Below are 21,219 nucleotides of genomic sequence, written 5' to 3' on the forward strand. Positions count from 1 at the left end.
CAATATATGAAAAATGATGACAGTGCATAAAATAATATTACAGCGTGTTTAAAGACATAAATACCAATACAACTGCTTATGTGGAAATACTGAAAATGTGCAGAGCCTCAGTTGGATGGGAGTTAAAAGTCACATCTTAAAAATGCCAGTGTTGGAGAAAAAATTAAAAAGAAAACAACAAAAATATAATCCCAATGAAGCTGCTATTCACTGCTTCCTTATTATGGACACTTTGTTATCTAGCAGAGAGCTTAACCTTTGGGAGTTTACAGGGAAATATCAACAAGTGTGCTTTATTAAATCTCATTTAATGGTCAATTAATTAGGCGAATGAGTTTATAGCACTGAACTTAGCCCAGTGAATACCCAAGGGGAATTTACATGTACCTGTGTATAATTATCATGTAGGTCCCTTTTTCAATTCACTAGTGTTTCCTCAATCATTAACACAAGTTATTTGGACTTATGAGATACTGAATTTTCCTTGGTTGATATGCTACCAAATCACTATTTCGCTCCAATGTTTCAAAAATTTCTCGGGAGAGTTCACCCAAACCATCAACCCCCCCTCCCCGACCCTCCCACCCACCCATCCTTTAGTAGGATAGGTCTTTAAAAGAGAGGAATTAAAATTTCAAAAAATTTATTTATCTTTTCTGTTATCAAGTTATCGAAACAATTTACAACAAAGTAATTATCAAATTATACGTAGGCCAACATGATTATGTGATTTATAAAAATTGGCACTTATTCTCTGCACATACAAAAGAAACGTGGTTTTTATCACTAAATTCTATTTAAATGTTTAAATAATTAGCTTCAATTTTTTGTCTTGGTGAAACTGTAAGGAAAACTTGAATTAGCATAATTCACTTCTTGATTTTTTTTCAAAATTTATTAAAACTGATGTTTTTGGCAGATATTAAATTAATCGTTCTGAGCTGTTGTAGGCTTGAGTTAAAAAGTCGTCTATATATAATAATAAAGTGGATAGTTTGTTTCATGGGGTCGGCTGTAGAATGAGCTACTTCTAAATGAATCGTGAAACTTGAGGGAAGTATTGAAGCAGCCGGTGGTTTACAGCAGTCCTCTAGCCATTGTCAACAATATTGCGGACGCTGCTGTTTGCTGTCAGTGGACCCATCTCGAGCTGTTCTTCCTCCAACACTTCCTATCATGATGAAAAACACTGCATATAAATAGTCTGTAAACTAAACATATATCTCAATATTTCAAGCATTGGATGTTTACAGAAAATAAATTCCATCTTTTTTCATTAGATTCATGTAGGTTAGAGAGTCGTTAACTTATACATGTACAAATTGCTTGAAGTTCGAGACGGTTCACAATAAGGAGCCAGAGAGTAATTACCCTATTAGAAGCAATCAGTGTAATAAATCCAGGCGTTACCTGAGCAATGTCTAAAATGGGAGAAGTGATCACATCGGTTGGAAAATTATTCACGTAGTAGTCACACAGCCATCTGCATTTAAAAAAATGAATATAAAATTATAATAGATATATAGACAAATAAATATAGTGAATGGATGAAGAAAATAGATTAAATACAAAAATAATAATAAATAAAAAATATAAATAAATAAATGTCAGATCTGGCTTAAAAAGTTGTTAGTTATAGGGAGTCTTGCAGGAAGAAAAAAACATTGATGAAATTCGTACCGATGACTTAAAAGGCCAGTCATGCTGTCAATTCTTTGGTCCACTTCGCTGAAATAAAACAGAGAGAGATGGTTTGATCTGTGCTGAAAGTTCAATATGAGACTAAGCAGGGACAATGGAAACTGAAGACAAATGATGTCTACGAAGTTAACATGACTTATTTTGAAAAGTGCATTGTTTACTTTTGTGTCTTTAGACAGGCAAATGCTTACGAAGCTAATGATGGAATTGTTCACGACATTTCATTTAATTATTCACTGCACATTTTCATGTAGTTGTATGTCATGCAGTAGTATTGCCTACCATACTAATCTATCAATCAGATCCCTGAAGACATGTTCTGTATCTGTGTAGATGATGGTGCCTTGGAGGATTTTCATTCTGGCTTCTGCTCTGGTCGGCAATTCAGTCCAAAGTGGGTGTCTAAATAAATCGACCAAAATTTATTGCTGTCTTCCAACACTTCCTACTGTTCTAAAATTCTAAGGTATTTTTTAGAAAAAAATTACTGGCTACATTCTAATTTTCCAGTTCATACCACTAGCAACTCTAAAGAAGGGAGCCGTGTCATTTTGGCTTATATTTCTATCAGAACTATTGGCATGAATAACAGTTCTGTCATGATTTACATAGCTGTATCCTTTTCATTACCTTCCCTCCATAAGTTCAAACAACATGACACCCAATGCGTAGAAATCGGCTCTCCACGAGGCGGCGCCACCCCTCAGCACCTCTGGTGTCATGTTTTTATAGAGTGTGAAGTTCATAAATTGCACCGCATCGATACTCTCTCCGGCATCATTTAGAGGGTGAACAGATCCTAGATCACACTGAAAGAAAATAATCCGCATTTGAAATTTGAATAAAAAGGGAATGTGGTTGCCAAAATGAAAGTGTTGATTACATCCAAAATCTTTTTTTTTTTTTTCAAAACAAAACCATATTTTTATCAGTCATAAAAATGTATTAATTCAAATTATGACACATCGGTGACACATGAATAATCATTTTATGTACGTAAAGCAGCGAGTCTTAGCGAAGAGCGAGACGGTATTCAAAATCAGGCCCGACCCAGGAACATCAAGGCGAGAAGAGAAAAATAACCTGAAAAAATCGAACATCTTACCAGTTTAGGGACCCCGTGTAGACTAACCAACACGTTGTTCGTTTTTAAATCAAAATGGGCTACATTCCGTTGGTGCAGGTGCCCAATAGCCATACAGACGCACGTGGCAATATATTTCACCATATGAACAGGAACTTCGTCCCTAAGAAATAAATAAATGCAACTGTCAGTATTATATTCAGGTCAATATTAAAGGAAATAATATATTGTTGAATAACAAATTTACTGTGAAATAGATATTTTTTATGATCGTACAAGATAAAATCGGAAAAAAATGAAAGTATTATTTAAAGAAAAGAAAGTAATATAATTACTTACAGGAAAGTTTCCCAATACTCTTGGAGAATTTCAAGGTCCATCGGACACAATTCCGATAGTAGAACGGGAAACCCGGGCCTAACATCAAATGAGTGAACGAGTCTGGAACGGAAATTTCTCATATCATAATGAGTTAAACTAAATCGGATGAAATAAATAAGTTCAATCTGTAGGCCTACAGCGTAATTTTTCATTATAATCATAATAATTGAAATTTTACAGTTACAGTTTATGACGTTTATATCCATCCAGTATGTACTGGTACTCATTAAATTTAACATAATGATGTTGTGCAAGATGCTGATTGTTGTATGTGTCAAACATTTAACGAGGTGAAGAGATTATTACTTGGTGATGCATAAAGGACATGCGTGTTTCATAGGTATCCAAGCTTACAAATTATCCCCGGCCTTTAATACAACACTAGGCGTAAAACAAGGTGACACATTGAGCCCATTTCTTTTTAATATTTTTATTGATGACCGTCTTAGATCAATTGATAGCGAAAGTGCTGCAAGTCCAGATATAAATGGAATACCAATACAAGGTTTACTCTATGCTGATGACCTCATCCTTATGTCCAAGACCCCCAAAGGGCTAAGGCAAAGTTTGGAAATTGTAGAAAATTTCTGTAACAAGTGGAGAATGACTGTAAATGTCACCAAAACTAAAATAGTTATTTTCAACTCAAAATCAAAAGCTCACAGTGAAAAATTTTTTCTTTATGGAAAACCAATCCAAGAGGTCAACAAATACATGTATCTAGGTCTCCTTCTAAATCGATCAGGAAGCTTTACAGAAACCCAAAGTAATCTCCTACAACGTGCTACAAAGGCATTCTTCAGTCTGTCAAAGTCTCTTCCACTTCAGAGTAATGTTAAGATATCCTTAAAAGAGAAATTATTTGATACCCTCATTTCCCCAATCCTTACATATTGCTCAGAGATATGGGGCTACTCTGTGTCAACGGATAACTGCCCTACAGAAAAGTTGCACTTAAAATTTTGCAAACAAATCCTTGGCCTCCATCAAAATGTATCAAACTATGGTGTATACACTGAACTTGGCCGCCTTCCCCTCTATACCAAAATACAGTTTGCATCTGTCCAACTATGGTGTAAAATTATTCAAATGTCTGATGCTACACTAATGAAACAAGCATACATACAAGAGATAAATAGTTACAAGTTGCTGACACCTTATGTCCCACCCGCAGTCCACACACTCAGGCCAGCTTGTATGTCATGGTCTGAGGGTATCCGAAAAATCCTTTTCACATTTGGCCTTGGAGATGTGTGGCTTAGCCAGTCCCCTCCAAAAAACTTCACCACAATTTTCAAACAAAGACAAACTGACCACTTTACCCAAATGTGCAATAGCAAACTTCAAGCCAACAGTAAATTGTCTCTCTTCCGTATACTTAACCAAAAGTGTGAAAGGGCAACTTATGTTGATAAAATAACAAATTATGACACCTTGTCAACCCTTGCTAAACTACGTCTTAGTGACCATAAACTCCACATCGAAACTGGGCGGCACACCAGGCCAAAAACTGAAAGGTGCGACAGAATCTGTCGCCTGTGCACCCAAGGGGTACTTGAAGATGAATACCATTTTATATTCCAATGCCCAATGTACAAAACAGACAGAGTCACCTTTTTAAGTAAAACCTCAATCCTAAAAGCTGATCCCAGGTCACCAGACAGTCATTTATGCCATGTATTTAACAGTGCCAAAAAAGATACTCTAGTGTCCCTCTCCAACTTTATAATCAAATCATTCAAGAAAAGAAGTGAAGTAGTTGCTCTGCTTGGTAACTCTTAGCATATCCCTTAAAATGTCAGTGTATGGTCCCACTGTTGTGAGAAGTGACTCGGCAGTGGGACTGAACATGGCACAATATTTATATCTGTGTAACTTATTTACTTATCTGTCTTATGTAATTGTCATTAGTCGTAATTATCCATGTCATCAAACTGGCTTTAAACAGCTATGTAACCTTGGTTTAAGTTTAAACATATTCTTTTTGTGTAACATGTTTATAGTATGTTTATGGTAAATTTAAAATCACACCAAGGTTTATCGCATTGCTTAGATAGAATATTTTATGAGTAATTTTGCTGATACGTATGTCCATTATATAAAGATGGTAATGCACTAACTGTATTGTATCGTCATTAGTATATCATATTGTACAAGGTCATGACAATCTATGCACCAGTACAGAAATAAATTGAATTGAATTGAAATTGAATTAACCAACATATTCAATTGTTTGTATTCATCTGATAAAATACCTTAAGATAAATTTGCTGTCTATCCTCTTCATAAAAGAAACTTCCCTGTAGATGGACCTTGCATAGGCCTCAGAGGTAGGCACCTTCAGTGCTAGGTTGTTTTTAAACTAAATATAAAATATTTCGAACGGTTACTGGGATGTCACATCCGTAAACAATAATAGCAAAGATAAACTGGTAACATTACTACATAACTTAATATAACATAAATATATTTTGTTCTGCTGCTACTACTTTCAAATCTAATACTATAATTACTGTCATGACTGTGTGTACTTATGCTACTACTACTATTGCTACTCCCTCTATCCCAGTATCACTTTAGTTTGTTTTATCATGATAAGTTCAATACCTTGTACACTGAACCGAATCCTCCACCTCCCAAAATCGGAAGCATCGTGTCTTCCTTCCAAAAAAGCGCCCGAACCTTAAACAATGAAGATAGGGAAATTGATAAAAAGTGTACCTAATATTGAAATAGATACTTAAATAAAACGGCCCGATTACTTTCAAAACTAAGCTTTAAAGACGCTCATTTTGATTAATAAGAAACTAAGTTATAAATATCTGTGCGGGGGTGAAGTACAGATATATTGATACCAACAGTTGAGTTTTTGATTTTTGTCCTGCTAAAAAGAAATATCTTACCTCGTTCTCGAGTCTGAATATTTCTCTGTGAAAAATGTACATGTAACTGTATTTCATGCCTAAAAAGGCTAAATGCGACGCAACTATCATTGCGTATCGTCTATTTTACTCAAAAGAAAATCGCTGTATTCACTTTGCTTGCGCGCAGCATATCTCCAATAGCTTTTGTGCTACCTGGTAACGTCAGCACGGGCAAATGACGTCACAATATGTTTTACCTTTTAAGGATATATATCTATCACGTGAAATACGCATGCGCCTTAAATGGGAAATGGGCGTTTTTTCATGATAAAATTTATAAGGTTGAAAGTAGGCCTATATTGTTACTGCCCAAAGCAGCAAATGATTTTGATAAACGCAATATTCTATACCGACTTGTAACTTGCTTTCAGGTGAAATACGCCTTCGATTTGAAGAAACGTTGAAATTCTCTGTTTAAAAGAAAAAAAAAACATGGGGTTTTTGTTTAACGGTGCTTTGGTAGGCTTATCTTTTTTTTAATAGGCTTAAATGAAAGGGGTTAGGCTAAATATAAACACGTTTGACATAAAAGTCAATATAGATCACAAGATATGAAATTAATCATGTCGTGTATATTGAAAGTGTGGAGAATACGGCTCCAGAGTGGTAGGCCTAGAAGGAAAGTTTACTTTTGCGAGAAATAATGACATGGTGTAGGCCTAAATTTCAAATAATAAAAAGTGCAACATGACCATTAGATCTAGTTTCTTTGTGAAACGCTCTCTGTTGGCTACGTTGCAGTAGGCTTTCATAAGTCAACTAGTTCTTTCTAAGCATTTGTTCTACTACCTTTAGGTTCTGGTGGGTTCCCACAAGGCCGGACGCCAGAATCATCACAGAGTTGGGGGCCAGAACGGCATTGATGAAGAACGAATCGAGCACCTGGCCAAAGTTTGCCCGTTGAAGTACGTGGAGTTAGAGCCTGGTAAGGGTGTCCTTATCTAAACACAAATAAATTCACCTTATTCACACCCACCCACCCACAAACACACACACACACGCGCACACACACACACACACACACACACACACACACGCATGCACACGCGTAGATTATGTCAAAATCGGTCGGAAACGATTCAGTTGGAATATTCAAACAGTACTTAGGTGCCAACTACCTCGTTTATTTCGGTCTTAAAACTAATGTATTTGTCTTGACTTTTTTTTTCTTTTTTACATACATCGCCTATTTGGTCACTTAAACTGAACATGTGCTACATGTACGTACTTGTGTATAAATTGCTCGTAAAACCTTTATAGAACAATGTCGCATGGTCGATTTTACGCATTCGGGTATCTGTCAGGTATCTAGGTTTGACCACCCTGAGCTTCAGAGATAACTTGGGTTTGACAGACATAATAAAGCCTTTTTATTGAAGTAGTTGAAATTTTAAATCAAACATATATTTCATTTTTGTTTCTTTTTGGAATAAATACATGTATATTTTTTGGAGCTTTTGGGGATAGCTTTGAATTAAAATGCTGGTCATCTATTGGGTAACTAAGTGAAATGTTGTTGTTTGAGAAATAAATGAGGAACCATAGTCATTTCCCTTACTTATATAGGAGATGCTTTGATTTTCCACGCCAACTTGATCCATAAGAGCGACGCCAACAACAGTAACAAGCGGCGGTGGTCGTTCCTTGTTTCTTACAACACCAAGGAAAACAACCCGGTGTACGTTCATCATCATGCCCAGTACACGCCCTTAGATGTGGTACGTCAAGATATTCTGGTCTTTTTTATTTTTAATAAAAATAACCTGGAAAGATTTTGGATAGTTCACGATTATCAAACCTATTTCATATTCACAGTTCGCAAACACGCTGCTCAATCCTCAATTTTTATTGAATTCAGATAGAATCTGAATATGCAAGAATAAATTTAATTTATCGTTTGTTCATTAATATTACAAATTCCGTCATTAGGAGAGTTACATGTGTTACCACCAGTTTAATTGCTAATTCAAATCAGATAATACCAGAGTACTCCAACAGCATCATTTATGGTAAGAATTCAATTATTTTCAGAGAGGCAAAACGTGTTTTCACGTAGGAAATAGCCCTTTTACACTTCGTCTAATAGCGTTGATCACATGACTGACTCGTGATTGACAATCCTTTTTAACTAACATCATTTCTATGTTGTAGGTTCCCAATTCCGCCATTAAAACCTGCACCAACTTCACAGACATGACGGGGAAGGAATTTCTGGACCCGTCCATTGACAAGACTGTCATCGCCGATAAAACTAACCCTGTGAAATTACCAAAGACTAGCGAATAATCCTTTGAAGTGAAGGAAAACCAAAATCAAAGCGAAGTTAATTTTTTAAAAAACATTTGACTAGAATTATATGCCAGAATCATGAGCATAGGCAGCTACTTTTAAAGAGAGCAAGAAGGGTTCAAAATAACGAGGGCGACAAAAAATATTTGCTTGAAATTCAATATCGGTTGACTTAATGTTTTAATGATTTATTTTAATTTTTAACATATAGCTTAAAGAGTTGATAGGCGCAGTGTCCTTCAGACAATGGAAGAAATATCTGCCAGGTGTTGAGCCAGAGACCCATTGTATTACTGGGGAGATTTCCAGGCATATTTCTTAACTATTTTAATATTTCGGTGGTTTTCACTCATCTTTACGTTGACATAATAGCTGATTGATTTTAAAACTTGGAAGCGGATTCAGAATGCTTAAATAAAGTGTGAAAATGCTTTTCTGTGTACTTTTGCTTACAGCGATAAGAAAACGTGGAAAAGGGGTGCTCTAGTGGCGTTGAAGCCGTCCCTGTGTACAGTAGCAGATGATTCCACAATTTTGTTTGATTTTTTAGGTGCTTAAGATATCCAAGTTGGTGGAAATAAGTTTTAAACAGGTGACTGCAACATCATTTTATTTTAACTAGGCTTTATTTTAACAAGGCAGCAAAGCTGTCAAATGTACAGACAAAAAACAGAATAAAAAGATGCAAAATAGGTCATTTTGTCAATTTTGATGCAATAATAAATAACGCTTATAATAGTCAGTCAACACTGATTTTTAATCATGCGCAACAGGTAACATGGTCAATAACAGGAGCAGATGCAGAGATATTTTCTGACAGTATTCCAAAGTATCTTTGTTGATCCATCCTCCATTTTGATGGTCTTCCAATAGAAACCCGTTAATATAAACTTTAAAATCTGACTGTCTTCCAGGAGACCCAGAAGATGGTCTCAACCCACCCCTTCAATAAGATTACAGTTTTAGGACCATGAGAGTTAAATTCACATGATGAAAGTCCCAATATATGAAAAATGATGACAGTGCATAAAATAATATTACAGCGTGTTTAAAGACATAAATACCAATACAACTGCTTATGTGGAAATACTGAAAATGTGCAGAGCCTCAGGTGGATGGGAGTTAAAAGTCACATCTTAAAAATGCCAGTGTTGGAGAAAAAATTAAAAAGAAAACAACAAAAATATAATCCCAATGAAGCTGCTATTCACTGCTTCCTTATTATGGACACTTTGTTATCTAGCAGAGAGCTTAACCTTTGGGAGTTTACAGGGAAATATCAACAAGTGTGCTTTATTAAATCTCATTTAATGGCCAATTAATTAGGCGAATGAGTTTATAGCACTGAACTTAGCCCAGTGAATACCCAAGGGGAATTTACATGTACCTGTGTATAATTATCATGTAGGTCCCTTTTTCAATTCACTAGTGTTTCCTCAATCATTAACACAGGTTATTTGGACTTATGAGATACTGAATTTTCCTTGGTTGATATGCTACCAAATCACTATTTCGCTCCAATGTTTCAAAAATTTCTCGGGAGAGTTCACCCAAACCACCAACCCCCCCTCCCCGACCCTCCCACCCACCCATCCTTTAGTAGGATAGGTCTTTAAAAGAGAGGAATTAAAATTTCAAAAAATTTATTTATCTTTTCTGTTATCAAGTTATCGAAACAATTTACAACATAGTAATTATCAAATTATACGTAGGCCTACATGATTATGTGATTTATAAAAATTGGCACTTATTCTCTGCACATACAAAAGAAACGTGGTTTTTATCACTAAATTCTATTTAAATGTTTAAATAATTAGCTTCAATTTTTTGTCTTGGTGAAACTGTAAGGAAAACTTGAATTAGCATAATTCACTTCTTGATTTTTTTTCAAAATTTATTAAAACTGATGTTTTTAGCAGATATTAAATTAATCGTTCTGAGCTGTTTTAGGCTAGAGTTAAAAAGTCGTCTATATATAATAATAAAGTGGATAGTTTGTTTCATGGGGTCGGCTGTAGAATGAGCTACTTCTAAATGAATCGTGAAACTTGAGGGAAGTATTGTAGCAGCCGGTGGTTTACAGCAGTCCTCTAGCCATTGTCAACAATATTGCGGACGCTGCTGTTTGCTGTCAGTGGACCCATCTCGAGCTGTTCTTCCTCCAACACTTCCTATCATGATGAAAAACACTGCATATAAATAGTCTGTAAACTAAACATATATCTCAATATTTCAAGCATTGGATGTTTACAGAAAATAAATTCCATCTTTTTTCATTAGATTCATGTAGGTTAGAGAGTCGTTAACTTATACATGTACAAATTGCTTGAAGTTCGAGACGGTTCACAATAAGGAGCCAGAGAGTAATTACCCTATTAGAAGCAATCAGTGTAATAAATCCAGGCGTTACCTGAGCAATGTCTAAAATGGGAGAAGTGATCACATCGGTTGGAAAATTATTCACGTAGTAGTCACACAGCCATCTGCATTCAAAAAAATGAATATAAAATTATAATAGATATATAGACAAATAAATATAGTGAATGGATGAAGAAAATAGATTAAATACAAAAATAATAATAAATAAAAAATATAAATAAATAAATGTCAGATCTGGCTTAAAAAGTTGTTAGTTATAGGGAGTCTTGCAGGAAGAAAAAAACATTGATGAAATTCGTACCGATGACTTAAAAGGCCAGTCATGCTGTCAATTCTTTGGTCCACTTCGCTGAAATAAAACAGAGAGAGATGGTTTGATCTGTGCTGAAAGTTCAATATGAGACTAAGCAGGGACAATGGAAACTGAAGACAAATGATGTCTACGAAGTTAACATGACTTATTTTGAAAAGTGCATTGTGTACTTTTGTGTCTTTAGACAGGCAAATGCTTACGAAGCTAGTGAAGGAATTGTTCACGATATTTCATTTAATTATTCACTGCACATATTCATGTAGTTGTATGTCATGAAGTAGCATTGCCTACCATACTAATCTATCAATCAGATCCCTGAAGACATGTTCTGTATCTGTGTAGATGATGGTGCCTTGGAGGATTTTCATTCTGGCTTCTGCTCTGGTCGGCAATTCAGTCCAAAGTGGGTGTCTAAATAAATCGACTAAAATTATTGCTGTCTTCCAACACTTCCTACTGTTCTAAAATTCTAAGGTATTTTTTAGAAAAAAATTACTGGCTACATTCTAATTTTCCAGTTCATACCACTAGCAACTCTAAAGAAGGGAGCCGTGTCATTTTGGCTTATATTTCTATCAGAACTATTGGCATGAATAACAGTTCTGTCATGATTTACATAGCTGTATCCTTTTCATTACCTTCCCTCCATAAGTTCAAACAACATGACACCCAATGCGTAGAAATCGGCTCTCCACGAGGCGGCGCCACCCCTCAGCACCTCTGGTGTCATGTTTTTATAGAGTGTGAAGTTCATGAATTGCACCGCATCGATACTCTCTCCGGCATCATTTAGAGGGTGAACAGATCCTAGATCACACTGAAAGAAAATAATCCGCATTAGAAATTTGAATAAAAAGGGAATGTGGTTGCCAAAATGAAAGTGTTGATTACATCCAAAAATTTTTTTTTTCAAACAAAACCATATTTTTATCAGTCATAAAAATGTACTAATTCAAATTATGACACATCGGTGACACATGAATAATCATTTTATGTACGTAAAGAAGCGAGTCTTAGCGAAGAGCGAGACGGTATTCAAAATCAGGCCCGACCCAGGAACATCAAGGCGAGAAGAGAAAAATAACCTGAATTTATTTACTCAGATAGACAATCTGAGCCACAAAAAATCGAACATCTTACCAGTTTAGGGACCCCGTGTAGACTAACCAACACGTTGTTCGTTTTTAAATCAAAATGGGCTACATTCCGTTGGTGCAAGTGCCCAATAGCCATACAAACGCACGTGGCAATATATTTCACCATCTGAAGAGGAACTTCGTCCCTAAGAAATAAATAAAAGCAACTGTCAGTATGATATTCAGGTCAATATTAAAGGAAATAATATTTTGTTGAATAACGAATTTCCTATGAAATAGATATTTTTATGATCGAACAAGATAAAATCTGGAAAAAAAATTAAAGTATTATTTAAAGAAAAGAAAGTAATTACTTACAAGAAAGTTTCCCAATACTCTTGGAGAATTTCAAGGTCCATCGGACACAATTCCGATAGTAGAACGGGAAACCCAGGCCTAACATCAAATGAGTGAACGAGTCTGGAACGGAAATTTCTCATATCAGAATGAGTTAAACTAAATCGGATGAAAGAAATAAGTTCAATCTGTAGGCCTACAGCGTAATTTTTCATTATAATCATAAAAATTGAAATTTTACAGTCACAGTTTATGACGTTTATATCCATCCAGTATGTACTAGTACTCATTAAATTTAACATAATGATGTTGTGCAAGATGTTGATTATTGTATGTGTCAAACATCTAACGAGGTAAAGAGATTATTACTTGGTGATGCATAAAGGACATGCGTGTTTCATAGGTATCCAAGCTTACAAATTAACCAACATATTAAATTGTTTGTATGCATCTGATAAAATACCTTAAGATAAATTTGCTGTCTATCCTCTTCATAAAAGAAACTTCTCTGTAAATGGACCTTGCATAGGCCTCAGAGGTAGGCACCTTCAATGCTAGGTTGTTTTTAAACTAAATATAAAATATTTCGAACGGTTACAGGGATGTCACATCCGTAAACAATAATAGCAAAGATAAACTGGTAACATTACTACATAACTTAATATAACATAAATATATTTTGTTCTGCTGCTACTACTTTCAAATCTAATACTGTAATTACTGCCATAACTGTGTGTACTTATGCTACTAACTACTATTGTTACTCCCGCTATCCCAGTATCCCTTTATTTTGTTTGTCATGATAAGTTCAATACCTTGTACACTGAACCGAACCCTCCACCTCCCAAAATCGGAAGCATCGTGTCTTTCTTCCAGAAAAGGGCCCGAACCTTAAATTCACATTGAAGAAAGGAAAATTGATAAAAAGTGTAATTGAAATAGATACTTAAATAAAACGGCACGATTACTTTGAAAACTAAGCTTTAAAGACGCTCATTTTGATTAATAAGAAACAAAGTTATAAATATCTTTGTGGGGGTGAAGTATGACTACAGATATATTGATACCAACAGTTGAGTTTTTCATTTTTGTTCTGCTGCTAAAAAGAAATATCTTACCTCGTTCTCGAGTCTGAATATTTCTCTGTGAAAAATGTACATGTAACTGTATTTCATGCCTAAAAAGGCCAAATGCGACGCAACTATCATCGCGTATATCGTCTATTTTACTCAAAAGAAAATCGCTGTATTCACTTCGCTTGCGCGCAGCATATCTCCAATAGCTTTTGTGCTGCCTGGTAACGTCAGCACGGGCCATTGACGTCACAATATGTTTTGCTTTTTAAGGATATAGCAATCACGTGAAATATGCATGCGCCCTAAATGGGAAATGGGCGTTTTTTCATGCTAACAGTTATAGATCTAAGGTTGAAAGTAGGCCTATATTGTTACTGCCCAAAGCAACAAATGATAAACGCAATACTCTATATCGATTTGTAACTTGCTTACGCCTTCGATTTGAAGAAACGTTGAAATTCTTTGTTTTAAAAGAAAAAAAGATGGGGTTTCGCTGAGCTGTTTAGCGGTGCTTTGGTAGGCTTATCTTTTTTTTTTAATAGGCCTAAATGAAAGGGGTTAGGCTAAATATAAACACGTTTGACTTAAAAGTCAGTAGGCTATAGATTAGCAAGATATGAAATTAATTATGTTGTGTGTATTGAAAAAGAAAATGGATATCAGAAAGCGCCGAGAATACGGCCCAGAGTGGTACAAGGAAAGTTTATTTTTGCGGGAAATAATGACATTATGTAGGCCTAAATTTCAAATAATAAAAAGTGCAACATGACCATTAGATCTAGTTTTTTTTTTTTTTTTTTTTTTTTTTTTTTTTTTTTTTTTTTTTTTTTTTTTTGTGAAACGCTCTGTTGGCTACGGTGCAGTAGGCTTTCATATGTCAACTAGTCATTTTTAAAGCAGGGGCCATTTTTACTACCTTGATATCTAATTGGGAATTCGTTATGCAAATCATCACTGTTTAATGATGTTTTTAAAATTTATTAAGGGCCTATATTCCGTGAATAATGCTGGCTACTCGACAAATTAGTCATATAGATAATCGTGTTCATTTACAACTAGAAGTTAACTCAATAGTTCATAAAACAATGAATAGTAAAATCCATGAAAAATAAAAATAGCAAGGCATCAACATTCTTGTCGCCTCCCCCTATAGCTGATCAACCTAACAGCTTTTCCAATTCTGCTAGATTCTGTTTTGTTCTTTCTAAGCATTTGTTCTACTACACTGTAGGTTCTGGTGGGTTCCCACAAGGCCGGTCGCCAGAATCATCACAGAGTTGGGGGCCAGAACGGCATTGATGAAGAACGAATCGAGCACCTGGCCAAAGTTTGTCCATTGAAGTACGTGGAGCTCGAGCCTGGTAAGGGTGTCCTAATCTGAGCACAAATTTATTCACACAAACACACGCGCGCACACGTGCGAGTAGATTATGTCAAAATCGGTCGAAATCAATTCAGTTGCAATACTCAATACTTAAGTGCCAACTACCTCGTTTATTTCGGTCTTAACATTAATGTAATTGTCTTGACTTTTTTTTCTTATTTTATATACATCGCCTATTCGGTCACTTTCACTGTACATGTAAGTACATGTAAGTGAAATGCTGATGTTTGAGAAATAAATGAGGAACCATAGTTATTTCCCTTACTTATATAGGAGATGCTTTGATCTTCAACGCCAACTTGATCCATAAGAGCGACGCCAACAACAGTAACAAGCGGCGGTGGTCGTTCCTCGTTTCGTACAACACCAAGGAAAACAACCCGGTGTACGTTCATCATCATGCCCAGTATACGCCTTTAGATGTGGTACGTCAAGATATAACCTGGAAATATTTTGGATAGTTCACGAATATCAAACCTATTTCATATTCACAGTTCGCAATAACACTGTTTATTCATTAATTTTCATTGAATTCAGATAGAATCTGAATATGCAAGAATGAATTTAATTTATCGTTTGTACATTAATTTTACAAATTCCGCCATTTAGGAGAGTTAGATGTGTTACCACCAGTTTAATTGCTAATTCAAATCAGATAATACCAGAGTACTCTAACAGCATCATTTATAGTAAGAATTCAATTATTTTCAGAGAGGCAAAACGTGTTTTCACGTAGGAAATAGCCCTTTTACACTCCGTCTAATAGCGTTGATCACATGACTGACTCGTGATTGACAAACCTTTTTAACTAACATCATTTCTATGTTGTAGGTTCCTAATTCCGCCATTAAAGCCTGCGCCAACTTCACAGACATGACGGGGAAGGAATTTCTGGACCCGTCCATTGACAAGACTGTCATCGCCGATAAAACTAACCCTGTGAAAATATCAAAGACTAGCGAATAATTCTTTGGAGTGGAGGAAAACCAAAATCAAAGCGAAGTTAATTTTTTTAAACATTTGACTAAAATTATATGGCAGAATCAGGAGCATAGGCAGCTACTTTTAAAGAGTGGAGGGAGGGTTCAAAATAACGAGGGCGACAAAAAATATTTGCTTGAAATTCAATATCGGTTGACTTAATGTTTTAATGATTTATTTTAATTTTAACATATAGCTTAAAGAGTTGATAGGCGCAGTGTCCTTCAGACAATGGAAGAAATATCTGCCAGGTGTTGAGCCAGAGATCCATTGTATTACTGGGGAGATTTCCAGGCATATTTCTTAACTATTTTAATATTCCGGTGGTTTTCACTCATCTTTACGTTGACATAATAGCTGATTGATTTTAAAACTTGGAAGCGGATTCAGAATGCTTAAATAAAGTGTGAAAATGCTTTTCTGTGTACTTTTGCTTACAGCGATAAGAAAACGTGGAAAAGGGGTGCTCTAGTGGCGTTGAAGCCGTCCCTGTGTACAGTAGCAGATGATTCCACAATTTTGTTTGATTTTTTAGGTGCTTAAGATATCCAAGTTGGTGAAAATAAGTTTTAAACAGGTGACTGCAACATCATTTTATTTTAACTAGGCTTTATTTTAACAAGGCAGCAAAGCTGTCAAATGTACAGACAAAAAACAGAATAAAAAGATGCAAAATAGGTCATTTTGTCAATTTTGATGCAATAATAAATAACGCTTATAATAGTCAGTCAACACTGATTTTTAATCATGCGCAACAGGTAACATGGTCAATAACAGGAGCAGATGCAGAGATATTTTCTGACAGTATTCCAAAGTATCTTTGTTGATCCATCCTCCATTTTGATGGTCTTCCAATAGAAACCCGTTAATATAAACTTTAAAATCTGACTGTCTTCCAGGAGACCCAGAAGATGGTCTCAACCCACCCCTTCAATAAGATTACAGTTTTAGGACCATGAGAGTTAAAATTCACATGATGAAAGTCCCAATATATGAAAAATGATGACAGTGCATAAAATAATATTACAGCGTGTTTAAAGACATAAATACCAATACAACTGCTTATGTGGAAATAGGCCTACTGAAAATGTGCAGAGCCTCAGGTGGATGGGAGTTAAAAGTCACATCTTAAAAATGCCAGTGTTGGAGAAAAAATTAAAAAGAAAACAACAAAAATATAATCCCAATGAAGCTGCTATTCACTGCTTCCTTATTATGGACACTATGTTATCTAGCAGAGAGCTTAACCTTTGGGAGTTTACAGGGAAATATCAACAAGTGTGCTTTATTAAATCTCATTTAATGGTCAATTAATTAGGCGAATGAGTTTATAGCACTGAACTTAGCCCAGTGAATACCCAAGGGGAATTTACATGTAACTGTGTATAATTATCATGTAGGTCCCTTTTTCAATTCACTAGTGTTTCCTCAATCATTAACACAGGTTATTTGGACTTATGAGATACTGAATTTTCCTTGGTTGATATGCTACCAAATCACTATTTCGCTCCAATGTTTCAAAAATTTCTCGGGAGAGTTCACCCAAACCACCAACCCCCCCTCCCCGACCCTCCCACCCACCCATCCTTTAGTAGGATAGGTCTTTAAAAGAGAGGAATTAAAATTTCAAAAAATTTATTTATCTTTTCTGTTATCAAGTTATCGAAACAATTTACAACAAAGTAATTATCAAATTATACGTAGGCCAACATGATTATGTGATTTATAAAAATTGGCACTTATTCTCTGCACATACAAAAGAAACGTGGTTTTTATCACTAAATTCTATTTAAATGTTTAAATAATTAGCTTCAATTTTTTGTCTTGGTGAAACTGTAAGGAAAACTTGAATTAGCATAATTCACTTCTTGATTTTTTTTTCAAAATTTATTAAAACTGATGTTTTTAGCAGATATTAAATTAATCGTTCTGAGCTGTTGTAGGCTAGAGTTAAAAAGTCGTCTATATATAATAATAAAGTGGATAGTTTGTTTCATGGGGTCGGCTGTAGAATGAGCTACTTCTAAATGAATCGTGAAACTTGAGGGAAGTATTGAAGCAGCCGGTGGTTTACAGCAGTCCTCTAGCCATTGTCAACAATATTGCGGACGCTGCTGTTTGCTGTCAGTGGACCCATCTCGAGCTGTTCTTCCTCCAACACTTCCTATCATGATGAAAAACACTGCATATAAATAGTCTGTAAACTAAACATATATCTCAATATTTCAAGCATTGGATGTTTACAGAAAATAAATTCCATCTTTTTTCATTAGATTCATGTAGGTTAGAGAGTCGTTAACTTATACATGTACAAATTGCTTGAAGTTCGAGACGGTTCACAATAAGGAGCCAGAGAGTAATTACCCTATTAGAAGCAATCAGTGTAATAAATCCAGGCGTTACCTGAGCAATGTCTAAAATGGGAGAAGTGATCACATCGGTTGGAAAATTATTCACGTAGTAGTCACACAGCCATCTTCATTTAAAAAAATGAATATAAAATTATAATAGATATATAGACAAATAAATATAGTGAATGGATGAAGAAAATAGATTAAATACAAAAATAATAATAAATAAAAAATATAAATAAATAAATGTCAGATCTGGCTTAAAAAGTTGTTAGTTATAGGGAGTCTTGCAGGAAGAAAAAAACATTGATGAAATTCGTACCGATGACTTAAAAGGCCAGTCATGCTGTCAATTCTTTGGTCCACTTCGCTGAAATAAAACAGAGAGAGATGGTTTGATCTGTGCTGAAAGTTCAATATGAGACTAAGCAGGGACAATGGAAACTGAAGACAAATGATGTCTACGAAGTTAACATGACTTATTTTGAAAAGTGCATTGTAGACAGGCAAATGCTTACGAAGCTAATGATGGAATTGTTCACGACATTTCATTTAATTATTCACTGCACATATTCATGTAGTTGTATGTCATGCAGTAGTATTGCCTACCATACTAATCTATCAATCAGATCCCTGAAGACATGTTCTGTATCTGTGTAGATGATGGTACCTTGGAGGATTTTCAGTCTGGCTTCTGCTCTGGTCGGCAGTTCAGTCCAAAGTGGGTGTCTAAATAAATCGACCAAAATTTATTGCTGTCTTCCAACACTTCCTACTGTTCTAAAATTCTTAGGTATTTTTTAGAAAAAATTACTGGCTACATTCTAATTTTCCAGTTCATACCACTAGCAACTCTAAAGAAGGGAGCCGTGTCATTTTGGCTTATATTTCTATCAGAACTATTGGCATGAATAACAGTTCTGTCATGATTTACATAGCTGTATCCTTTTCATTACCTTCCCTCCATAAGTTCAAACAACATGACACCCAATGCGTAGAAATCGGCTCTCCACGAGGCGGCGCCACCCCTCAGCACCTCTGGTGTCATGTTTTTATAGAGTGTGAAGTTCATAAATTGCACCGCATCGATACTCTCTCCGGCATCATTTAGAGGGTGAACAGATCCTAGATCACACTGAAAGAAAATAATCCGCATTTGAAATTTGAATAAAAAGGGAATGTGGTTGCCAAAATGAAAGTGTTGATTACATCCAAAATCTTTTTCTTTTTTTTTCAAAACAAAACCATATTTTTATCAGTCATAAAACGTATTAATTCAAATAATGACACATCGGTGACACATGAATAATCATTTTATGTACGTAAAGAAGCGAGTCTTATCGAAGAGCGAGACGGTAGCCAAAATCAGGCCCGACCCAGGAACATCAAGGCGAGAAGAGAAAAATAACCTGAAAAAATCGAACATCTTACCAGTTTAGGGACCCCGTGTAGACTAACCAACACGTTGTTCGTTTTTAAATCAAAATGGGCTACATTCCGTTGGTGCAGGTGCCCAATAGCCATACAGACGCACGTGGCAATATATTTCACCATATGAACAGGAACTTCGTCCCTAAGAAATAAATAAATGCAACTGTCAGTATTATATTCAGGTCAATATTAAAGTAAATAATATTTTGTTGAATAACAAATTTACTGTGAAATAGATATTTTTTATGATCGTACAAGATAAAATCGGAAAAAAATGAAAGTATTATTTAAAGAAAAGAAAGTAATATAATTACTTACAGGAAAGTTTCCCAATACTCTTGGAGAATTTCAAGGTCCATCGGACACAATTCCGATAGTAGAACGGGAAACCCAGGCCTAACATCAAATGAGTGAACGAGTCTGGAACGGAAATTTCTCATATCATAATGAGTTAAACTAAATCGGATGAAATAAATAAGTTCAATCTGTAGGCCTACAGCGTAATTTTTCATTATAATCATAATAATTGAAATTTTACAGTTACAGTTTATGACGTTTATATCCATCCAGTATGTACTGGTACTCATTAAATTTAACATAATGATGTTGTGCAAGATGCTGATTGTTGTATGTGTCAAACATTTAACGAGGTGAAGAGATTATTACTTGGTGATGCATAAAGGACATGCGTGTTTCATAGGTATCCAAGCTTACAAATTAACCAACATATTAAATTGTTTGTATTCATCTGATAAAATACCTTAAGATAAATTTGCTGTCTATCCTCTTCATAAAAGAAACTTCTCTGTAAATGGACCTTGCATAGGCCTCAGAGGTAGGCACCTTCAATGCCAGGTTGTTTTTAAACTAAACATAAAATATTTCGAACGGTTACTGGGATGTCACTTTCGTAAACAATATAATAGCAAAATAAACTGGTAACATTACTACAGGATTAATCACAGTAAACATATATTGTTCTGCTGCTACTGCTTTAAAATCTTAAACTACAATTACTGTCATAACTGTGTTCTTATGCTACTACTATTGCTACTCCCTCTATCCCAGTATCACTTTAGTTTGTTTATCATGATAAGTTCAATACCTTGTACACTGAACCGAATCCGCCACCTCCCAAAATCGGAAGCATCGTGTCTTTCTTCCAGAAAAGGGCCCGGACCTTACATTTACATTGAAGAAAGGGAAATTGAAATAGACACTTAAATAAAACGGCACGATTACTTTGATTAATTAGAAACAAAGTTATAAATATCTTTTCGGGGTGAAGTAGGACTACAGATATATTGATAATAACAGTTGAGTTTTTGATTTTTGTTCTGCTAAAAAGCAATATCTTACCTCGTTTTCGAGTCTGAATATGTCTCTGTGAAAAATGTACATGTAACTGTATTTCATGCCTAAAAAGGCCAAATGCGACGCAACTATCATTGCGTATATCGTCTATTTTACTCAAAAGAAAATCGCTGTATTC

At 35.2% G+C, this 21,219-nt stretch overlaps 5 protein-coding genes across 5 annotated transcripts; 2 read left to right on the forward strand and 3 right to left on the reverse strand.

The window, feature by feature from the left end:
- Positions 1-996: 996 nt before the first annotated feature.
- LOC147761313 (serine/threonine-protein kinase max-2-like) lies at positions 997-2,505 on the reverse strand. The gene is made up of 5 exons (XM_087016333.1): positions 2,332-2,505; positions 1,984-2,103; positions 1,681-1,728; positions 1,411-1,483; positions 997-1,171 (listed from the first exon to the last, which is right to left on the reverse strand). The coding sequence occupies exons 1-5, from the start codon at positions 2,445-2,447 to the stop codon at positions 1,091-1,093; spliced, it is 438 nt and encodes a 145-aa protein (XP_086872459.1). The 5' UTR covers positions 2,448-2,505; the 3' UTR covers positions 997-1,090.
- A 4,017-nt stretch (positions 2,506-6,522) lies between these two features.
- On the forward strand, positions 6,523-9,072 carry LOC147761314 (uncharacterized). The gene is made up of 4 exons (XM_087015993.1): positions 6,523-6,549; positions 6,886-7,015; positions 7,657-7,808; positions 8,242-9,072. Exons 1-4 carry the CDS (start codon positions 6,523-6,525, stop codon positions 8,374-8,376), a joined length of 444 nt encoding a protein of 147 aa, XP_086872119.1. The 3' UTR covers positions 8,377-9,072.
- Positions 9,073-10,334: 1,262 nt separating this feature from the next.
- On the reverse strand, positions 10,335-11,814 carry LOC147761315 (serine/threonine-protein kinase PAK 3-like). Its single transcript, XM_087016420.1, has 5 exons — positions 11,710-11,814; positions 11,363-11,482; positions 11,060-11,107; positions 10,790-10,862; positions 10,335-10,550 (listed from the first exon to the last, which is right to left on the reverse strand). The coding sequence occupies exons 1-5, from the start codon at positions 11,799-11,801 to the stop codon at positions 10,470-10,472; spliced, it is 414 nt and encodes a 137-aa protein (XP_086872546.1). The 5' UTR covers positions 11,802-11,814; the 3' UTR covers positions 10,335-10,469.
- Positions 11,815-12,807: 993 nt separating this feature from the next.
- Positions 12,808-16,623, forward strand: LOC147761316 (uncharacterized). The gene is made up of 4 exons (XM_087015994.1): positions 12,808-12,834; positions 14,812-14,941; positions 15,238-15,389; positions 15,796-16,623. Exons 1-4 carry the CDS (start codon positions 12,808-12,810, stop codon positions 15,928-15,930), a joined length of 444 nt encoding a protein of 147 aa, XP_086872120.1. The 3' UTR covers positions 15,931-16,623.
- Positions 16,624-17,563: 940 nt separating this feature from the next.
- Positions 17,564-19,344, reverse strand: LOC147761317 (serine/threonine-protein kinase PAK 3-like). The gene is made up of 5 exons (XM_087015995.1): positions 19,253-19,344; positions 18,906-19,025; positions 18,619-18,666; positions 18,349-18,421; positions 17,564-18,109 (listed from the first exon to the last, which is right to left on the reverse strand). Exons 1-5 carry the CDS (start codon positions 19,342-19,344, stop codon positions 18,029-18,031), a joined length of 414 nt encoding a protein of 137 aa, XP_086872121.1. The 3' UTR covers positions 17,564-18,028.
- Positions 19,345-21,219: the final 1,875 nt, after the last annotated feature.

This window comes from Lingula anatina, chromosome 6 (genome assembly GCF_051362555.1).
Source record: "Lingula anatina isolate TDL-2025a chromosome 6, LinAna3.0, whole genome shotgun sequence".
NCBI lineage: Eukaryota > Metazoa > Brachiopoda > Lingulata > Lingulida > Lingulidae > Lingula > Lingula anatina.

What these genes read in the sequence shown, in the direction of transcription:
- LOC147761314 (XM_087015993.1), top strand. Translation starts at nt 6,523, where the DNA reads ATGGGGTTTTTGTTTAACGGTGCTTTG. An exon ending in GTACGTGGAGTTAGAGCCTG is followed by an intron (nt 7,016 to 7,656) that starts GTAAGGGTGTCC and finishes TTACTTATATAG; the next exon opens with GAGATGCTTTGATTTTCCAC. An exon ending in AGTACACGCCCTTAGATGTG is followed by an intron (nt 7,809 to 8,241) that starts GTACGTCAAGAT and finishes TCTATGTTGTAG; the next exon opens with GTTCCCAATTCCGCCATTAA.
- LOC147761316 (XM_087015994.1), top strand. Translation starts at nt 12,808, where the DNA reads ATGATGTTGTGCAAGATGTTGATTATT. An exon ending in TGTGCAAGATGTTGATTATT is followed by an intron (nt 12,835 to 14,811) that starts GTATGTGTCAAA and finishes ACTACACTGTAG; the next exon opens with GTTCTGGTGGGTTCCCACAA. An exon ending in AGTATACGCCTTTAGATGTG is followed by an intron (nt 15,390 to 15,795) that starts GTACGTCAAGAT and finishes TCTATGTTGTAG; the next exon opens with GTTCCTAATTCCGCCATTAA.
- LOC147761315 (XM_087016420.1), bottom strand. Translation starts at nt 11,801, where the DNA reads ATGACACCAGAGGTGCTGAGGGGTGGCGCCGCCTCGTGGAGAGCCGAT. An exon ending in CTGATTGATAGATTAGTATG is followed by an intron (nt 11,108 to 11,362) that starts GTAGGCAATGCT and finishes GTTTTATTTCAG; the next exon opens with CGAAGTGGACCAAAGAATTG. An exon ending in CCATTTTAGACATTGCTCAG is followed by an intron (nt 10,551 to 10,789) that starts GTAACGCCTGGA and finishes TCATCATGATAG; the next exon opens with GAAGTGTTGGAGGAAGAACA.
- LOC147761317 (XM_087015995.1), bottom strand. Translation starts at nt 19,344, where the DNA reads ATGACACCAGAGGTGCTGAGGGGTGGCGCCGCCTCGTGGAGAGCCGAT. An exon ending in CTGATTGATAGATTAGTATG is followed by an intron (nt 18,667 to 18,905) that starts GTAGGCAATACT and finishes GTTTTATTTCAG; the next exon opens with CGAAGTGGACCAAAGAATTG. An exon ending in CCATTTTAGACATTGCTCAG is followed by an intron (nt 18,110 to 18,348) that starts GTAACGCCTGGA and finishes TCATCATGATAG; the next exon opens with GAAGTGTTGGAGGAAGAACA.
- LOC147761313 (XM_087016333.1), bottom strand. Translation starts at nt 2,447, where the DNA reads ATGAACTTCACACTCTATAAAAACATGACACCAGAGGTGCTGAGGGGT. An exon ending in TTTGAACTTATGGAGGGAAG is followed by an intron (nt 2,104 to 2,331) that starts GTAATGAAAAGG and finishes CGATTTATTTAG; the next exon opens with ACACCCACTTTGGACTGAAT. An exon ending in CTGATTGATAGATTAGTATG is followed by an intron (nt 1,729 to 1,983) that starts GTAGGCAATACT and finishes GTTTTATTTCAG; the next exon opens with CGAAGTGGACCAAAGAATTG.